This window comes from Panthera pardus, unplaced genomic scaffold (genome assembly GCF_024362965.1).
Source record: "Panthera pardus isolate Hobbes unplaced genomic scaffold, ASM2436296v1 HiC_scaffold_8, whole genome shotgun sequence".
NCBI classification, from domain to species: domain Eukaryota; kingdom Metazoa; phylum Chordata; class Mammalia; order Carnivora; family Felidae; genus Panthera; species Panthera pardus.
The window spans coordinates 105,254,394-105,275,753 of NW_026527013.1; the positions used below are offsets into that span (position 1 = coordinate 105,254,394).

Genomic DNA, 21,360 nt, shown 5'->3' on the forward strand with positions numbered 1-21,360 from the left:
GAGTAACCCACCGCAGGCTGCACAGCTAGAACTGGCAGAGCAGGAAAGTGATCCCAGGACAGTTGGCTCCAATGCCTGTGTTCTTTACCACCACTGTGGATAGAGGTGGATGGATGGATACACAGAGATAGACAGAGGGAAAGACAGAAAGAAGATGCATGAATATGTCTGTATCAACTCAAACATTTGGAGAGGATATGCACCTTTGGTAAAATGTTGCACCCTCTAAAAGATAGACTTCAATGGACCAAAGACAGGTATTCACTTCTTGAATAATAACATTTTTGTCAAAATGGAGAGCAAGAAAGATGTGGTTATGTGTGAGTCTGATTCCTTTATAATTTTTCAAATAAAAATAAAAGTTAAAATTATGACATACTTGCAAAGTATGGGACTTGGGATTTGTTCACGCCCAGCAAGTCAGGATTTCTTGGTGGGGAGGGTGGAACTTTTGTAAATTCTATATTGTTTACAGCCCTACCTACTCAGTGAAAAGACCTGTGTACTATAGGTGACAAAACAAATTACAAATCAGAAGATAGAGTTTCATATCATGATCTTAATTTTTTTTAAATGTTATCAGAACTTATCTATAGGTTGTGTCATAATTTGAATCTTATTCATAGTCTTATTCATAAAGACTTCCAAAATTGTCTTTAGTGATTGTAACTATTGTAATCAGAAATATTCATGATAAATATTAACATAAAAAATCATGGGAAAAAGTCAAAAGCGTTCTTGCTTTTGAAAAGTCTCCCAAGCACGCCAGGGCTCCACACTTTCTTTGGTGAAATAAACTGCCTTCCATTTTTCTTCAGTGGGCCTCAGCTGGAAGCATGAATACCAAGTGTCCAGACGATAGTCATTGAACAGCTTATTTTTAATCTTTGTCATTTCAGGAGAGGGACTGAGTAGACATGGGAGTGATCATGCCAGATTCAGAACAGTGTCCCCTGAAATACGTTTAAAAAAAAATATTTCAAAAATTCTTCCAGTCAATTTAAATAGTCTATGGAAGCCTGTGATTTTAGGGAAACCTCAAAATATCAAGACAAGAGGAAGCTAAGAGTAAAAGGAATACCAAATTGCTTAATTTAGACTCATAAAAAAAGATGTTGAGTCAAGAAGAGAATTTGCTAAAGGAAGTGATTTTTGATCAGTGAGAAGCGTATCTTCAAGTCCTTAGGCTGTTTTAAACAAATTGCCATTGGGTTTAGGTGAATTAATTAACCTTATTTTTGTTAAGTACCTGCACACAAAATGAGGATCTGATCATGTCTGATTTCCATCATTCTCTATGGTCATACAGTTCTGACATTCAAATATTGTAAGTAGTTGTTGACATAGTCCTTGAAAAATCTGAAGTTATTTCTCACAGGCTGGTAAAGTCAGGGCTACAAACACACAAAACTGAATGGAATGTTAACTGGGATAATTAGTAAATAGATACATTTAGAAGAACCAGGCAAAGAGAAAAAGTTGCTACAGTCTCAGGGCTTTAGCCTCAATTTTATCATATTTTAAAACCAGAATTATCTTCAGATCTCTATTTGCATCAGCACAAGCTTAAAGCAAAATTTATCATTTCAAATCATAAATCTCCATGAGACTTTGGATCCTCAACCTTTCCTTCTGTCCTAAGCATTCTTTAATATGTAAAGACCTAAAATAATGATGGTGTTTTCTCTCAATAATCTTGCAGGGGTTTACTATTTACTATGTAATAAAAATAATAAATGAGTTTTATATATAATTAAAATATTACGAAGAAAGTTGCTGAATCAACCCACTATGTCAAGTAGGTTTACAAGAAATGAATTATTTATCAAAATAGCACACATTCAAGACCAATAAAACCTTCACCATAGTATTGGGCCATGACCATGTCTTTATAGTATTATGTGTAATTTTAAATTAATGAAAGGGAAAGTCATAGATCCTGACTGAAATTAAAAAAAAAAAAGGGGCGAATTTTTTTTTTTTTTTTTTAAGTTCTAGTTTGTCTAGTATGGTCAAGAAGAATTTAAATACACTTCCCTAGAAAGTGCATTTTCACTTTCACTAATCACACAGCTTTGATAGGTACTAGGGCTAAGGGCCCTTGCTAATTATTAACTGTGTTTATTGATTGGTTCTCACAGCTCTGGAACAATTATCTCTTTTGATCCTCATGACACTCAGGTCTCCTGAATCTAGGCTCCATGTGTACACCCTCAAATCATTGGGGAAATCAAACAAGAGTTATTACTATTTAGCAGGACTACCAGTAAAACAAATGTATTTAAAAAATTGTTTTTAATGTTTATTTATTTTTGAGAGAGAGAGAGAGTCAGAGTGTGAACAGAGGAAGGGCAGAGAGAGAGGGAGACACAGAATCTGAAGCAGGCTTTAGGCTCTGAGCTGTCAGCACAGAGCCCAATCAATGTAGGGCTCAAACCCACGAACCCTGAGATCATGACCTGAGCTGAAGTCGGATGTTCAACCGACTAAACCACTCCAGTGCCCCTAAACAAATGTATTTTTAAATGCATTATTTCATTATTACAGACAAAAGAAAGCAGATAAATGTCCTGGCCTAAGCAAGAGGAAATTCCACTTGTCCATATCAAAGTTCTTTCTTACTTCTTCAACTAGAAGGAAATTATTTCCTTTTATTTTTATTTCTTCACTAATATTTCTTCACTAACAGGAAAGAAATTATTGCTAAAACTGAAACTAAGCTTAAGTGATCACTCTGATTTTTAAGTTATCTTGTGTCCAGATCACTGGTTCTTATAATTTTTCACTAGAAGATGGAAGAGAACAAATGACTTCTACTTTACAGATTAAGGAAACTAAGACATATAATGCCTCGGTGACAATGTTAAAACTAAACTTCCTGGTGTTGCATGGGACATGCTAGAGTGGAAGCTTCTCTGGGGATAAGTTAGAAGAAATAAAAATATAAAGTATATTTATGTGAGCAAATCTTAGCCAAATAATTGGACTGAAAGAACGAGTTTTGGTAAACATCATGTGTTTCTGAATGAGACTCAGTGGGCTTGAATTTCCCCTTGGCCATGCACACTTGCAAAGTCTCAGTTTTCTCATCTGTAAAATGAGCCTCATTATATCCACTTTTTATTGTTTTGGTTAGGAGGAGGAAAGAAAGAGAATATAGATAATAATATTTATCAATCAGTATCTCAACCTATAAATACATGACATTCACAAAATAGGAAAATCTCAAGAGTTTTTTTTTTAATAGGCTATATACAGAAGTTGAAAGACAGAAAAGCCAAGAAGGAAAATGCATCCAAGGGGGTAGTTGCTAGAAACTGAAAAAAGAAAAAAGAAAAAAAACAAACACACACATACGCACCCCCCCCAAAAAAAAACAGAAAAAGCAACATAGAGTTATTTGTTGTCTTTAAAAGTACAGTGACTTTTGGTAGAAGGGACCAAGTATATAAATATTCTGACCTCACTCTCCTCTCTCTGATTTCCAACCAACCCTAAGCTAGAGGTCATCGAAGACCAGTTGCTTTAGTCCATGCAAGTCAGCCCTAAGGGAAGACCACAGGATGCAGAAGGATGGAGAAGGTAATTAGAGGAGCAAAATCAAGTCTGTCACAAAATAATAGCTCATTAGTGAACATTTTCTATGTAACAGACACAAATGATTTACTTGTGTCATCTCATTTGTACTTTTGAATTTTTCCCACAGTCATGTAATACCTGTTTAAAAACATAAATTAATTAAGGAAAAATCGAATTGCATATTATTAGTGATCGTCTGGGGACTCTTGTAATTTGGGAAACGGTGAAAGAAAATGCACCTGCATAAACATCAGTTTTGTAAATCTTTAGATCCCTAGTGACTGGCTTTTTCAGAACAAAAGCTTTTGCCATACCCGCTTCTGTTAAAAGAATGCACAATAAAACGTAAACTTCCACACACTCGTGTTACAGTGCTGCAAAAGCAAAAACTATAGGGTAAACAATGAGAAATCAATCCCTTGAAGCCAGGTAACAGGTAACTCACAAGGCAAGCTGCGCATTAACACCACAGACAAACAACCCAGTCTTGAGAACACCCCAGGAGGAGGGCTGCTCTCTTTTCAACAACTTTCCTGGACAAAAAAAGCAAAGAGCTTAACCACTGCTTCTGAACCCCGGGGGATTTACAGAGAGCTCTGTCTTCTGTGTAGGACCACCAGCCTACTAGGTTTTCGTCCTTTCCAAAGAAACCTGACATTTTTGTTTTTCACGGCACTTTCGAACCGGAAAGATCAAGACGGAAATTTCGGCTACCAGAGATGGAGCGACTGGCAAGTGAAATGATGGAGTTGGTGATTATGATTGTTACCTGGATAGTCATTTTTCTTTTTAAAAGAACGTTGCGCCCGTCCGAGTTTCAGTTGTTAATCTCCTCCATCTGATATCGAAAAAAATGTCCTTCCTTAGACTAGGAGGCATTTCCAGGAGTGTCTGTAAATTCCTTTCGGATCTCACGATTTCTGAGATTGTGAATCTGCTTCTAACTCAGAGTAGGGCGGAGGCGGTGGGTGCTAGGTGCATCGCTCAGATTGAGACGGGATCCCCTGCTACCCGAGCAACCCCGCCTAGGGTATTTAGCCCCTCCCGCTTCCGAGCCCCGCCTCCCCGCAAGGCGAGCCCTATAAAGTCGCGGAGCACAGTGTCTTCTGCCCATCTCGGATTAGTCCGACTCCAAGACCGACGAGGTGCCCCGCCCCTTGCCCAGAGCGCTGCCTGCAGGAGCAATGGCCCACGGGCTGTACCACGAGGAGTTCGCCCGAGCGGGCCAGCAGGCGGGGCTGCAGGTCTGGAGGGTCGAGAAGCTGGAGCTCGTGCCGGTGCCCGAGAGCGCTTACGGCGACTTCTACGTCGGGGATGCGTACCTGGTGCTGCACACGGCCAGGGCGAGCCGGGGCTTCTCCTACCGCCTGCACTTCTGGCTAGGTAAGGGGGTGCAGGCTGCGAGACCACGACGCGCCTAGGTCGGGGTGGGGCGAGGCGGCTAAGCTGAGATTTGCAGGCTGGAGGTTGGGGTGGGGGGCGGGTGAGGTGCAGGTGAAGTTGGGGGAGAGGGGAGCCGCAAACCGGGCGGGCCCGGAGACCCGTCGCGCCTGTCGCGCCCCCTCCCGACCGCCCCCTTTGGACTGGCAGCCTTCTCCCCGCCAGAGCCCGCTAGTGCGAACGCGGCAGGAAACGCGGGGCGCGGCGAGGTCGGGAGCAATCTTATCCCATGGACTTTGACCTTTGTCAGGCGCATCACCCGGGCTTGGAGACAGGTTCCCCCAGATTCTCCCCCTTTCACCTTCCATTCTGCAAACCCGCGCCCGCCCAGGGCCGCTGCTTAGCGCACCCCGGCTCTGGCCAAGTCCCGCTCTCCTTGCGACAAGTTCAGTCCTGGTTTCCCTGTCCGGGAGGAGATGCAGTCAAACAAGTTTGCAGGCATCCGCCGCAGCTGGCGAGAACTAACCGCCCCCCCCTCCCTTTTCTCTAATTTATTTTTAGTTTTTGCCTTTAGGCCCCAGCTTCTTTTTGTCCACAAATTTCGGCGGTTAATGCTCTGGGTGGCTTTAAATCAAGACCAACTTGCTCACGCGTTCTGCTAACAGAAATTCTTGTTGATCAGGTGTTGGCGACCCTGGATGGAAGAGAGGAAAAAAAAATAGAGATATCGTCAATATAAATAAATTGCTTTATACGGCATATAGATGAGTTGCTCTATTATGATAATTATTTTTAAAAATATTATTTATCTACTTGAACAAGGGCACCGTGTGAAACAAAACAGCTCCTTCAGCAGTAGTAATTATTTTGGGCTGCATTCGTGCCAGGATGTCAGAATACTGGGCCTTGTGTGTTCTACTTTTTCCACCTTCTACTTTTACTCGTAAACATCCTGAATGTCCAACCTCTCCCCGTAAGATCCTGTGCCAGTGGGCACACCCCTTCTAACAACATGTCGATTATCTGAGACTTAATGCCTTCTTTTTTGACTAGATTGCCTCCCCTAGACTTCTGTTTCTATATTTTTAGCTTTATTCCTGAGCCTGTGGGAGAACACGAAACCACACACACACTTTGAAGTCCCTGAAAAACCATCATTTTTATTTCTAACGTTTGAAGCTTTTAAGAAATAGAATGGCAGAAAACATTGAGAAAGGATCCTCTCAGTGGTAGTGAACACCTCAGCAGACGCTCCAAATGAGACTTATAATGAGGGAAAAGGGCTGTTTTTATTATAGCATTCGATATTACAATTTTGTGCTTACTTGGTGGAGTGCAAGCTGAGTTCCAAGCACATTGTGGTTTCCTAGTGTAGTGTCACTATTCCTATCATATTAGACATTGATTGATTTAAATTTTACACCAGAAGTCACTGAAACCTTAATATAAAACCATGTTCACGAATGAATGATGCCAGAGAGAATAGTAATGTTCTCATCTTGGTTTATGTATTCATAACTTGGATCTGGAATGAATAAGAGTGTCTGAAATGCCACATTTGAAATTTTGGTCAATTAAGGTGTGAAAAGACTTTGTATCCTGCTGTAGACAACAGTTAAATTTGACGTTGTTGGGAGACTATAAGAGGGCTGTGAATACAGGTGTTTTTTTTTTTTTTCATTTTTTTTGGTTTTTGTTTTTCTTGTTTTATAGATTCTTTCTTATCCAAAGAAGCTCATTAAGCAAATTGTTTTTTAGGGTTTACAGATTCACATTAACTCATTATTCACATTATTCATTTAGGTGTCACCAATTCAAAAATTGTAATAGAAAATGCCTTGGGCAGAAACACTTCATGATTTTAAAGACTTGCTAAAGCTGAAGTTAATAGTATGTTAAGTAATAAGTGAATTCAGTAATTACTTAGTATGCCCAACATTGTGTAAGGCATTTTTGCATGTGAATAATTTATGAGCCTTCCCTTAAAGTTTATAATCTCAAAGATACAATAAGATGAACAGTGATACAACACAGATAAAAATGTGCTAAACACCATGAAAAAGAGAGTGTCTTTATTTCTGGGACACAGGGAAGTAGAGAAGCTTTGACGGAAAAAAGGAAAATGAGGATAATTGGGAAGGATCGACTCCAAGAGAAAATCATGAGGAGCATGGAAAAGTTTAGAGTAAAATAGTAACCAGGGCCTTTAGATGGAATTGTTTAGCAGTTCTTCCTACTTTAGTTCCCTGAAGCTAGCTGTATTTCATCCAAAATATTCTACCCAGGACCTGAATTTGTATGAGTTCATGAGGGTTAATCAGAGAGACAGATTGAGAAAAAGTTCCAAGAGGGAGAGCTGAAAGTTCGGGGGGGTGGGGCAGGAGGTTTGACTATAAATCATTTGGAAGGAGGATGAAAGACACTGAAATTAGAACCAGGTTGGGATGGAAAAGGTGCATTGGAGAGAAAAGAAGAAACAGGCCAAGTGAGAGGAGGAAAGGGGAAACAAGGAGAAGCAGGACCCAGAATGGAAGAATAGAGGAAGAGCCCTCTTCCCTGCTCTCTCCCTCATTGGCTTTCTGCGATGCCCTTGCGTATCTTAGATTATTCCCTTTTATTATTGTTTCTTTATTTACTTTACAAAGTAATAATTTGTTGCCTATAACTTAAAAGTTGTTGCATTGGTCCTTCCTAAAAAATATTTTTAGCTTTGCACCTAGCAGTTTAAATGCATCCACCTTCTGCTTCTAGTTCCTTAGAGCATCATGACTATGGGCATGACTGGGTAATAAAGCTACTCTGTCACATCCTGGGCCTACACTACAAACATCCTCTCACCCCGATCCTTTCTCTTTCCAGTTTTAAACTTTACGTAAATGTATTTGAGAGTAGCAAACATTTATGGTATATCTAGTCTGTGCTTGGCTGTCTGTGAGGCAAAGAAAATCCAAAGAATTGGATTGCAGTATGCAGTGTACAATACAAGGAACTTAGACTATACAAGGGCTGGTGAGGATGTTGAGAAACTGGATTTTTATACATTGCTTAGGGGGGAGTATAAAATGGTACAACCATTATGAAGAAGAGTTTGACACTTTCTTATGAAACTAAACTTGGAGCTGCCATATGACCCAGCAATTGCATTCATGGGTATTTCTTCCAGAGGAATGAAAATTTAGATTCATGTAAAACTTACACACAGATGTCCATAGCAGCTTTATTTGGATAGACAAAAACTTGAATTAGCCCAGATATCCTTCCACAGGTGACTGGTTAAACAAACTGTGGTATATCTATACCAGAGAACACTACGGAGCAATAAAAAGGAACAAAACTATCAATACGCACAACAACTCAAGATGAATCCTTGGGAAATTTTGCTGAGTGAAAGAAAAAGCAATGCCAAAAGGTTCCCTGGTGTATGATTCCGTGTACATAAAACATTCTTGAAATTATAGAATTTTACATTCGTTGTTATCAGGGGGTAGGGATGGGGTGGGAAGGGGGTGGTGCAGGTGGGAGGTGGTGGTAGTTATGAAAGGGCAACATTTAAGGGATTTTTTGGTGATCTAACCGCACAGTTTTTTTTTTACTGGGATGACCAATACATGAATTTGCACATGTGATCAAATTTTAGAGAACTAAATGTACAAACACACAGAGCAGCACAAGTGAAATTGGGGAAATATGACAAAGATAAGTGGGTTGTATCAATGTCTGTATCCTGGTGTCTGCATTCTATGCTGTGCTGTACTTATGTATTTGTGCTTTTTTTTTTTTAAATTTTTTAACATTTATTATTGAAAGAGAGAGCCAGCATGAGTGGGGGAGGGGCAGAGAGAGAGAGACACACAGAATCCGAAGCAGGCTCCAGGCTCTGAGCTGCCAGCACAGAGCCTGACGCGGGGCTCGAACTCACAGGCCGTGAGATCATGACCTGAGCCGAAGTTGGACGCTTAACCAGCGGAGCCTCCCAGGCGCCCCTGTATTTGTGCTTTAATATACTGTACTATACCAACCTGTACTATAGTTTGAAAAATGTTACCACTGGGGCAAATTTCGTCTGTTGATCTATGGGTCTCTCCTTCCACCAGTACCACACTGTCTTAATTACTGTAGCTGTATAGTAAATCCTAATATCAGATGGAGTTATTCTTCCAATCTTCTTTTTCGTTGTCAAAAGTGTTTTAGCTCTTCTACGGCCTGGGCCTTTTCATATAAATTTCACAATAAAATTGTGTAATCTATGATAAACCTTTCTGTAATTTTGATAGGAATAGCGTTAAGCTTGTAGATCAACTTGGGGAAAATTAAAATCTTAATTATATTGGGTCATATAATCTTAACTATGTCTCTATATTTGTTAAGGTCTTTGATTTTTTTTTTTAAATTTAATGTTTATTCACTTTTGAGAGACAGAGAGTGAGCACGGGAGGGGCAGAGAGAGAGGGAAATACAGGATCTGAAGCAGGCTCCAGGCTCTGAGCTGTGAGCACAGAGCCCAGTGAGGGGCTCGAACTCATGAGCTTTGAGATCACGGCCTGACCCAAAGTCAGACGCTTAACCAACTGAGCCACCCAGGCACCCCAGTCTTTGATATTTTTATCAACATTTTATCATTTTTAGCATATAGATCATGTACCTGTTTTATTAAATATATACCTGTTTCTTTGGAGTGATTGTAAATGGTAGTGTTTTTAATTTCAATTTCTGCATGTTCATTGTTTCTATACAAAAAAAAATGTGACTGGTTTTTGTTATTGATTAATCTTTATCCTCCTATCTTGCTGAATGCATTTATTCTGGGAGTTTTTGGGGTTGTTTTTGTGGATTCCTTCATATTTTCTATATGGACAATCCTGTCATCTCTAAATAGGGACATTTTATTTCCTCTTTTCCAATGTATGTTTTTATTTCCCTTTCTTACCTGATTGCAGTGGTTAGAACTTCCCATGTTATGTTAAGTAAGAGTAGCAAGAGTGGACCTCCCATGTTCCAACTTAGGGAGAAAACATTCAGTCTTTCACTATTAAGAATTGTATTAGCTGTGTGTTTTTTGTAGATTCTGTTTATTAAGTTGTGGATATTCCCTTGTATTCCTAACTTTGCAAGAGTTTTTATCACGAATGGCTATTTGATTAACCTAGTTATTAAACCTCCCTTTTAGTCTGTTTTATATATAAAATCATCACAACCCCAAAAGAGTTTTAGCAAGTTTGCAGCCTATGTACAAGTACAATGTAACATAATATAAAAGGACATAACACAAAAGACTATAACATAACTTGAAAGACACTGGTTAAATCAGAAAAGGGAAAATAAATGAAGTTATAAGCAAAATTCATAGAGCAAGTACATATGTTTCTGAACACTTGCTAGAATTACATCATGGTATCATTGAATTGGATTCTAGTTTTCACATTCAAAGGCTGGTATTGGTTTCTTTAGGACCTTTCAACTTCTTTATAGCAAACCCTCTAGTTTATTAATACTGATATCCCTTGACCTAGTACAGTACACAAGCATCGACAAATGATAGCATAATTTAATTAACTTACTTCCAGTTCATTCATTAATTGCATGCCTGTCTATTTACATCTGTCTAAAGAAATTTGTGTTTCAACTTGTACTCATTAAGAATGTTTTATGTCAAACACATTATCCTTAACACTTCTGATATTAACCTTGATTTAAGCTTCCCTCTTAAAACATCTCAGTGCAAATCTACATCTTTGCCTTTATTAGTATTCTCATTTATGGATGGGAAAGTGGGCAGAAGAATGATACTAGCATTCTTTTGGACTGTAAAATTTCATGTGTTTTTTTCCTTTCACCACAAGAAGTTCACAAAATTGATACCATGGCAAATATCCTTCTAGCTAGTGGATTTTTTTTTTTTCCTGAGAAGATAACTAGCTATACAGGTCCCCTTTGAGAGTAAGGGAGGAATGTAAATAAATACACTTCTTAAATTAATATAGCTGACTGTTTTCCTTTCTTCAATTTTAGTGAATACTCACAATATGGGGGTTTCAGGTGAACTATAGTATTGTTATAACTTCTACACTTTTCTACATCAGTTACACCTGGAGGAAAATAACTACCCCAGATATCACAGAATGTTTCTGCTGTGAGAATCTGAGTATAAAAACTCTCTATTGGTGTTGTGGTTTCTAAAATCCTGTGCTTCAGAATCACGGAAACCCGCTTCTGGGTTGTGTTCTACCAAAGGTCAACTTTATGACCTCAGGGAAGTTACTTGGCCTTTCTAAGCCTCCATTTCTTTTGTTGTGACATGGTGGGAAATATTTCTGCTGCATGCAGTTGCTTGAAGATTAAATGAGATCATCCATGTAAAGCACTAGCACAGTATCTGGCCCAGTGCAAGGATACTATAAATGTATACATGTTAGCTATTGTTATTTCTAAAATCATTTATGACTTGCACACAGCTCCAATATAGCAAGGGTTTTGGAATGTCTTTTATAAAATTTGAGTTCCTCTCAGGACTGTCCCAGCTCTGGTCCTTGTGCACACTGAAGGATGTGAATTAGTGTTTTGACCTCAGTGAGGTTGGCTAGATGGGATCTGTACTAGAATTGTGGAAACTAAGTGTGTGTTGTGTGTTAAATTCCTGGGATAATAGTACATACATTCGCATTCAACAGATATTAGCGTCTATTTCCTTTACTCTCCCTTTCCCCTCAGAGAATAGGATCTTACACCAATAAGATAATGAAGTGCGGACTGTGGTACTTGAAAAGAGGGGTAAGGTCAAGTTATACTCATTTTCCCATTCTATAAACCACTTGCTTTTTTAAAGCTATTTATCTATGGCCTATGATGTTCATATTCCTTACAAATATTAACATAGTGACTTATTGGAAGCCTGAAGATCGACGGTAATAAAGGCTGAAACAATTGGAAAACATTCTCATAGTCTGATCTGGTTACCAAATGAATCTGAATCCTACTAGAATATAGTGTTATATCTTCTTAAGCGTATACAGACATCAGTATTTCTTTTAGAAAAATGTTTAAAGAGAATTGGAAAGCAAGAGCAAAACAATTCTTTTAGATATTAACAAAATAGTATTTTTATATTACACCATTTCTGCTAAAAGACTGTTCCGCCTAAGACCATTTATTATATTGCTGTGTAACTCAAAGAAAATATCTGAGCTCTTTCTTCTCAGAAGTTCTGCCTTAGTCCTTTTCCTTGCTTGAGTAGTGACGTGCTGTCCTGTGCAATTTCAGGAAAGGAGTGTACTCAGGATGAAGGCACAGCTGCTGCCATCTTCACTGTTCAGATGGATGACTATTTGGGTGGCAAGCCGGTACAGAGTAGAGAACTTCAAGGCCATGAATCTACGGACTTTGTTGGCTACTTCAAAGGAGGTCTGAAATACAAGGTAAGCAGTTCTCTTGAATTGTTTCCATTATGATCCCCTTTCTCTTCCCATGCATTCACACCTCATGTCTTCACAGGATGAATGTTCATGAAGGACAGGGTTTTTGCTTTGCTTTTGCTTCAGTCTGTTTTGTTTACTGATTTATACCAGTGCCTGCTGGACACACAGTAGGTGCTCATTAAACGCTTGTGGAGTGTGGGTATAATATGGGAAAAATTCTGACTTAATTTCATTTAACAGGTCAATTTTTAATGAAGTTAAGAGCTCTCAGGCATGTTGTCACAGGAAAGCCCTTAAAAATTTTGTGGAGTTACTTCAAAAATTAAGTGTTGGCAACTTAGGTATTAACATTTTTTTTCTTTAAATGCTGTTCTAGAGAACATCTGAATTTACTGCAAATAACCCAGGACTTGGGAATCTCAGTTTTTCTGGAACAGGTTAATACAATATTTATAACAGTTAATATTCCAGTTAATAGCAAGAGCTATACACACATTTCCCAAATAGTGTGGTTTGATCTTGGAAATGATACAAATGAAACAACACTGAGTTGAATATATGTGTGGTTCAGCCTCACAAAGTCAAGTATACATATACTACCACACACACACATGTGCCCCATTTATGTGTTTTGGCCTGAAACACTAATCATCAACTGGCTTTGTTTTGGGGGAAAACAAAATCAAAAACAAGTTAAATCGTTTTCTCCTTTTAACGCAACCTTTAACGAAGGACCGCCTTTTTTCTGGAATTCTCTCCATGACTCTTGCAGACCGGCCACCTTTCACAATCCCCCCTTCCCCCAAGAGTGTTGAGTGAAAGTGTGAGAAATACCTCCCTAGACAAACAGTTTGGAAGCAATCTTATTCAAAATCAAACCTGCTCTAACAGATGTTCTGCTGACCCTCACCCTTTGAGCATATTAGCCTACTGAAGACCTAAAACCTCAGAGCTAAACCAGAATTCTGAATATATATTAAATTTGTCTACTACAGTGACGGGGTTTGTTTCTACTTTTACCTGGTCAGAGCCTTAATGAATATTTTGTGATGCCATGGAGATGAGAATAAATACTTAATACGTTCTCTTCTCTCTTAAAATCATTCTTTTCACTCTAGGATGTGAACAACCCTAAATATGAAACCATTACCTCCAATTTTATTTAATTCACATAAGTTCCGACAGTTTTTCTCAAATGATCCTGAAACTTCCTTTGTCAGTGAGCTCAACATTTTGAATAAGCTGAGTCTTATAGTTACTGAAAACATTTACTGTGACATCATCTTGGTGATAAACCCATTTCTGCTACATATAACTTGTTTGCCTCCGAGCAACTGTGCTCGGTTTCCCCAAATATATAATGGGTATAAAAAAAAGCTTCCTCAAATAAGTGTTCTAAGGATTAAAGATTAAATTAAATAATAAAATATATATATAGTGCATATGCAATCAGTAAGAACTTGTGGTATTATTAATCCTTCTGGCTATTAGCGGGACTACTGAAATCAAACTTCTGGATACATATTTAAAAGTGGACATGAAAAAGCAGTTTTACAGTTATAAGATAATTATCTTCTAATTATCAATGTCAAAACCGCCACAAATCAGCATATTTTAGAAATAAGATATTTGCCAATGGAGGTCAAATTTATCAGGAAAAAAATCAATTCACTGTCTTATCATCAGTGACATTGAGCAGATGACAATGCGTACAGTTGCAAAGTACTTGATAGGAAACGTGGAAGCAAAGATACTTGCTACCCAGAATAGCAAAGACTATTATGTTATACTTAATTTTATGCTTCGAAGAATGTGCTAAGCCCTTCGTGGGTATTGTCTCATGTAATCCAAGTAGTGCCCCATGCTGCAGTTTCCAGAATTGCCACCCTATTAAGGTAACTGAGCAAACTCGTTGAGGAACTATGTAACTTGCCAAGATCTAATAGCTGTTAAGTGACTAGGGCCCCATCTGACTTCAGTGCCTAAGCTGGTAATCATACTTTGATGCTCTAAACATAAATAAATGGTTCAAATATCGGCATGAATTTCTTACTTAAGATTACCCTATGAAACAGGGGATTGTGTCTGTTTGGAACGGACACAATTTGGCAAAGCCTACCATTACCAAGCCAACAACAGCCATGTTTAGTTACCATGTATAATGTAAAGATTCAGCTAGGCAACATTAAGACCATCTCCTCATGTCATTTAAATGATGTGAGGGTTTTTTTTTTTTTTTTAATGAGGTTTTTAAGGGGGCTAGGGGGTTATAGATGACTGTTATTTGCCACTACTCCCTTATATTAAATCTCTGGTTAATCACACCTTTCCTAAGCTCAAGACCCAGCTCTCAGCCGTGATTGTAATAGCGACCTTGAAACATCCATCAGTCAGCAAAACTTTATGGTGCCACTGATTTAGAGGATCATGTACCTTGCTTTCATTCTGCCTTGTGAAAGCAGAAAGAGACTGGGAGTTTCTAGGGTTAATTCAAACATTATTACAGAACTACTTACTATCAAATACAAACATATAGAAGCTTACAGTTTTTCTTTTGTGCCTTTCTCACATCAAATATTAAAGACAAAATTAATTTTTAAAATACTGTTAAATGTTCAGACTGGTTATCACTCTGATGGTTCACTATATGACATTAGGTTAAATGTTATGTAAGTATCCTTGGTCTAAGTCTGTTTTGTATTTTATAACTTTTTTCAAATAACAGTGTTCTTACACTGTTTATCAGGTGATAATGTACTTATTTTTTAAAAAGTGAAATGGCCAAGAACAGTAGTATATAGATGAAAACATATTTATTTTTATTGTATAATACCTAGTTTGTTCATTTATGGCATTCTTTGTAAAATTATGGGCTGAGGAATTATTAGGTATTTCTTAAAATTTGTGGTTACAATTGTCTCAAAGTCAACATTTAGCCTATACTAATAAAACCTTTCTATTTATGAGGGTCTTTTCTTGGAGAATGGTGGAAATTTAAAGTCAGTGGAAATTTCAAGAATGTGCTGACGGTTATATAGGCAACTTAACTTCTTTCTTTGGATTTACTGTGTATGTTTATGTAATAAAGTTGAAAATTAGATTATTTTACAGGTTTCCTATACCGCTGATTTTCTTACCATATTATTGTAGGAGGCTTGAGCAATAAAAGTGATTTGCTTACACTACATATTTATTATGCATATTGCCTCATAATTAATTATGGAAATAAATAAATATTATTGTTTCTAACATTTAATTGTAGAAAACAATGAAAAGGTAAAGCCCGATTTCAAATAGGGTAAGAAGATGTACTTGATCTGATTATTTTCTTTAACATTTTTTATTTAAACAAATTTTTTTAATGTTTATTTATTTTTGAGAGAGCGAGACCGAATGCAAGGAGGGGAGGGGCAGAGAGAGAGGGAGACACAGAATCTGAAGCAGGCTCCAGGCTCTGAGCGGTCAGCACACAGCCTGATGCAGGGCTCGAACTCACAAACTGTGAGATCATGACCTGAGCTGAGGTTGGACGCTTAACTGACTGAGCCACCCAGGTGACCCTGTCTTTTAACATTTTTTTGATTGAACATAGTTTCATTTTGTTTTGTTTTGGGATGTGCAACCAAATTTAGGGTATAAATACTCAGGCCTGCATATTAAGAAAAAAAAGGAAGAAAGATTTTTTAATAATGTTATAACAGAGACCATAAATAGGATCCACTTATATACCTAGCCAGTATTCAACCCCCCTTCTCTGTCCTAACACTGTGTGTGACATGGGAATTTGGGGTTGTCTAGTTCTCTCCTCTCTTGTTCTTGTTACCTGTGAGTCTTCCCCATCTGCCTGTCTCCTTCTTCCCTGAAATTTATTTGCCTTCTCACTCAGTGACTTGAGAATCATTAGTTCCCAAAGGATAAGAGCTACTGCTTCCTCTCATTTATGTACCAGGTTTTATGCACTGAAGTAAAAACTTGCAATGTTAAATTGAATGGTTACAACAGGAAAGACAAAAGGCCTTAAACAAAAAAAAGTAAAAAAAAAAAAAAAAGTGTTGATTTGCCAAGTCATTCTCCCCTGCATACTTAATTTTTCACATGTTCTTAGGTGCAGTTTTATTTTGGTCTGACAGGCAGTTTTGGCTTGTACACCTTGGTTTTATATGTTTTTGTATTTAGTTAGAAGCCTCATCTGTTTTTGTTTTGTTTTCTCTCTTCCTCCCACTGATCAGGCTGGAGGTGTGGCATCTGGGCTAAATCATGTTCTCACGAATGACTTGACCGCTAAGAGGCTCCTGCATGTGAAGGGTCGAAGAGTGGTCAGGGCCACAGAAGTTCCTCTTAGCTGGGACAGTTTCAACAAGGGTGACTGCTTCATCATTGACCTTGGCACGGTAAGTCTTATATATACATGCAGACATCCAAAGGAAAGTGAATTGTCATCAGATCAAATCCAATGTACCTGCCATGGAGGATAATCCCCTTTTCTACACACTAGAAAGAGGTCATGTTTATGTGAGAGGCAATCATATCATATGACAAATTGGCAAGTATTTAAATAACACAAAGTGGGACTTCAAAGTTTTTATTTTCTCTGATAGGTTTAGAATGGAGTAGTGATTTAGTTCTTCCTACCATAGAACACACATTGAATAATTTTTAATATATTTACCCTTCTGTCTGAACAGAGCTTCCGCTAATTATTTTTGTCCTTAACTGGGTGTGGGAAAACATTATTTGAGGGGAAAATTGATTTCCCCAGAAAGCAAAGTTTCTAGAATTTCAAATGGATACAGGATGAGTTTAAACAGCCTGCCTGAGGGGTTTTAGGGGGTATTTTAGTATATATATCACTCGTACCCTACACTATATTATTTCATACTTTTTGATTATTTTAAATTAAAACGCACAAGTAAAATATGAAGTATCATCTTAATGGGATGGGCAACATCTGACTTATTTTTTCTTCCAGGAAGAGAGGCCCCTCTAAGTTCAGGTATACTTATTAATCATTGTTACCTTGAAAAGAAGTAGTATTGCAGGGTCTTGTGTGGCCTCTAGAAGGTGGGACTGAAGTTGGGGCTTTTAAACTTTGTAAGGCGGAAATACAATAAAGTAGAAATAAAAGGTATTCCCTACCATTGAAAACCCATGGGCAAAGTTGAGAAGGTGGGAAGACACGAGCACATTTATGATGCCCTTCGCGTCCTCCTCATGATCATAATTCTCACTACACCATGGACATCAGCATCCTACTCACTGTTCCTAACATTTCTGGGCCGAACATTGTACAGAGACTGGCTCTGACCTGTACTGCTTCGGTTAGCCTGAGGCTGGCACTGGCTGTGGAATTTGCTCAAGGTTGTACAGCCAGGGAATGGTGAAGCCAAGATTGGACCCTCAGGATGTCAGATTCCCACCTGCATGTTTTATTTTACTACCTCTCCTTGGGCAGTATTTGGGGGTGGGGGGTGTTGAAAGCATCAGACAAAAGCCCAAAGTGTTTATTCCACATGCACAGAGAAGGGACACTAAGGATTTTGAAAATAGAGCTACAAAGTCAAGGTTCTGTTTAAGCAGTATTAATTTGGTGACAGCACAGAGATTAAGTGTGCTAAGGTTATAAATTGTTTGGAAAATGGCCCCAAGCTATAAACTTCATGGGTTTTTCTAAGTTAGGAGACACCTATAGTTGTTTTTTTGTTTTGTTTTGTTTTGTTTTGTTTTACTGCTAGTGTGTAATTCAACTGCCTTCAATCACACCAGCTTGTGTACACAGTTGAGATCATAATATTAATGCCCAAAGTACAATTCTCAGTGTCACACTTAGACATATGCACCCAAAATGGCAGTACTGCTTCCCTGAATCGCACCATGAATTTCTTGGAAAAGTCCTTTTCAACTTTAAATGCTAACCCATTCTAACCACCTCAAGTCCTGACCCTTGGGTCGATGCAGAAAACAGACACTGTTGCATCCCTCTGTTTCTCTGAGGCCAACACTGTAACTTACACAAATGTATGCCCACATGTATCATCAAGCCACACAGTTCCAAAGCCAGTTAGGGCATTCAGAGTCTCTCAAGCCTCTACATAATAAATTGTCTACCTCAACATTCATCTCACCACTTACATTTTCTAGCCCTTTATCTTCTGATAATTCATGAAATGTTTTAACATATAAGATAGTATTTTTCGGGGCATCTGGGTAATTCAGTCAGTTAAGCGTCCGACTCTTGATTTCGGCTCATGTCATGATTTCACCATTCATTGGATCGAGCCCCGCATCGGACTCCACAATGACAGCAAGGAGCCTGCATGGTATTCGCGCTCTCCCTTTCTCTCTGCCCCTCCCCTGCTTGCGTGTGTTCTCTCTTTCTCAAAATAAATAAATGTTTAAAAAAAAGATACTATTTTTCATAGAAAAAAAAGACTTCAGTCTTCGTCCAAATTGACTTTAACCTCAGATTCATCGATAAAAGCTGGGTATTTGATTAGATAATCTTTGGGGCCCCTAAACGGAAGAGCATTTCCCGTTGATAATGTAATTCATTACTGCCATTACTTGAAAATATTTTTCTTAAAATAACTTTGTATGTGGAATGTAATTGCTCCATACATGCAGTAATCTGTTTAATTACCATGAATGGCTTCCAGTTCAGCTTTCCAACTACCTACTCTTTCATCTAGAGCAAGTCGTTAACCTCTTCAAGCCCTAACTTCTTCATTTATTGTTTCCGTCTCGACTCTGGTTTCTGATGGTACGTCTAACCTTTGCTGACTATGATTCAGTCTCCGCTGACACAGAGTCACATCTGGAAACGACAGTTGTCCTTGTGGTTTCACTAGAGAAAAAAAGTCATACAGGGTGTGAGCAACTTGCATTGATACAGGTTGGATGGTGACCTGGGGTTTTCTAGTCTTAATTTATATTCTTTTCACTATACTAAGCTAACTTGGTAGGATATAAGATGGTGTGGCTCTATAACAGAATCTGCTGAATTCAGAATTATGTCTAATCTACCTGAAAATCTACTGAAAGTAGTGTTGTTAATGAAATCATCTATTCTTTTCTTGAGCAAGTATTGAGCTTCCACAGTGGGTAGATAGGTGGGTGCTGCGGTAGGAAGATTGTAGTTCCAATGACATATTTTCTCTTCCCATGGGTAATATCTGCCATGGAAGAGTATGACCCATAAATATAGGCTCATAAAATAGGGGCAGAGCCTGTATTATGAGATTCAAGGACATTCGTGTGTTTATTAGTAAATTATATTTCATTTATATAGTTAATTACCTGTAATGACTTCCAAGTTGTCTCCTGCTTTCGTGCCTGGTTAGAGACATTTGGAGTAATTTTGTTGTGGAGGTCATTGGGTTGGATTATCTCTTATTTGTAGAAATATTCTACATCCCAAAGGGATACCCTCGTAAGAATCAAGCATTGGAGTACTACATATATTCTCTTTTACTCACATGATCTCTTTTTATGTTACTAACCTTTAACCAGTTGGTATGTTGCCAATAATTTCTAAACGGTGATAAGATCTTGCAATTACCTTGGGGACTTTAGTTTTGAGGTGTGTCACAGTCAGCAAAGAAGGACATCAGAACAAAATTTTCTCTATTATAATATTTTAATAGGAGTAACTGAGTTCACAATTTCATAGCCACTTTCTGCATTAGAGAGTACAAAAAGAAGCCAGTGCAATTTCTTCAAGTTTGTTTTATTATACAGGTATGAAAAAAGCAGGTTAGACATCTAAAGCTCTCATCTAACTAGAGCCAGCTGGCCAAGACTAAGGTTATGGATATTATCTAAATCCTATATTTTGATTGTGTTTGAGGGAAACCAACCTGTTTGATAAACAATCACTATCATTAATGTGATATGCCATATATTTGCTGTTATAAGATATGAGACTACAGTAAATATTTCCTAGATATGACAGTGTAACCACCTCAATCAATTTAATCACTTTGAAAGTTAAGAAAATCATCAGCATTTTAGAAGATGATTTAGAATAGCTATCTTATATTTAATGTATTTTCAGAAAATAATATGGAACATGGCTAGATCTTAGGAACCTGGAATGTACTGAATCTTTGGAGAAGGGCTTTTGAACTGTATTTTAATGTTGGTGAATTTATTAATCATCATTTCCCCACTATTTTTAAAGCTATGAGGTAGTTGAGGTACTTGTAGATGACTAACAAAATCACACGTAAATATATTGCAACAAAGCCATCAGCAACTACAGAAGGTGAATGATAATGAAAAAAGTCCATATTCCCAAAGTTTGGGATCTGGATCTAATTCTTTCAGAAATATGTGTCAGCGTCAGCCACTAGGGGAGAGTTGGATTTCATAGGAGGAGGAATTTCTGTGGTGAGTTACTAATTGTGCTGTTGGGCATGTTCTGTTTCCTTGTTAACTTGTTTGGTCAGTTTTGTCCCACTCGCCTTGCTATTTATAACCTATCACCCCCTCTCTCATTGTTCCCTCCTGCTACTGTGAAACGTCAGTCTTCACTTCCTCATTTACCAGTCAGTCTGCAACCCACGCTTCCTGACTTTCACTCCCACCATTTCTTTGAATCTGTTCATCTTATGATCAGCAATGCCTTCTGCTAAATCCAGTGGACACTTTGCACAGTACCCACTCCATTCCCGGGCTGCAGTTGACACTGTTGATCACCTCCTTTTCTTCAGCATCACGCCTCCCCTGGCTCCCTGCTGCTGTTCCCTTTCAAGCCATTCTTTCTCATTCTTCTTTGCCTGGTCTGTCCACCCCCACGAGTCTTTGGTTTTTTTTAATTTAATTTTTAATTTTTTTAAATTTATATCCAAATTAGTTAGCATATAGTGAAATAATGATTTCAGGAGTAGATTCCTTAATTCCCCTTACCCATTTAGCCCATCCCCCCCTCCCGCAATCCCTCCAGCAACCCTGTTTGTTCTCCATATTTATGAGTCTCTTCTGTTTTGTCCCC

At 38.2% G+C, this 21,360-nt stretch overlaps 1 protein-coding gene across 1 annotated transcript in view; it reads left to right on the forward strand.

Annotated features, from left to right (window-relative positions):
- The first annotated feature begins 4,681 nt into the window (after positions 1-4,681).
- The window catches only part of SCIN (scinderin), an 80,645-nt gene continuing 63,966 nt past the window's right edge, over positions 4,682-21,360 (forward strand). Inside the window, exons 1-3 of the mRNA XM_019443470.2 lie at positions 4,682-4,962; positions 12,217-12,371; positions 16,601-16,762. Of these exons, the coding sequence (XP_019299015.1) occupies positions 4,764-4,962; positions 12,217-12,371; positions 16,601-16,762 (516 nt within the window). The 5' untranslated portion in view covers positions 4,682-4,763. The remainder of the gene's footprint in view (positions 4,963-12,216; positions 12,372-16,600; positions 16,763-21,360) is intronic.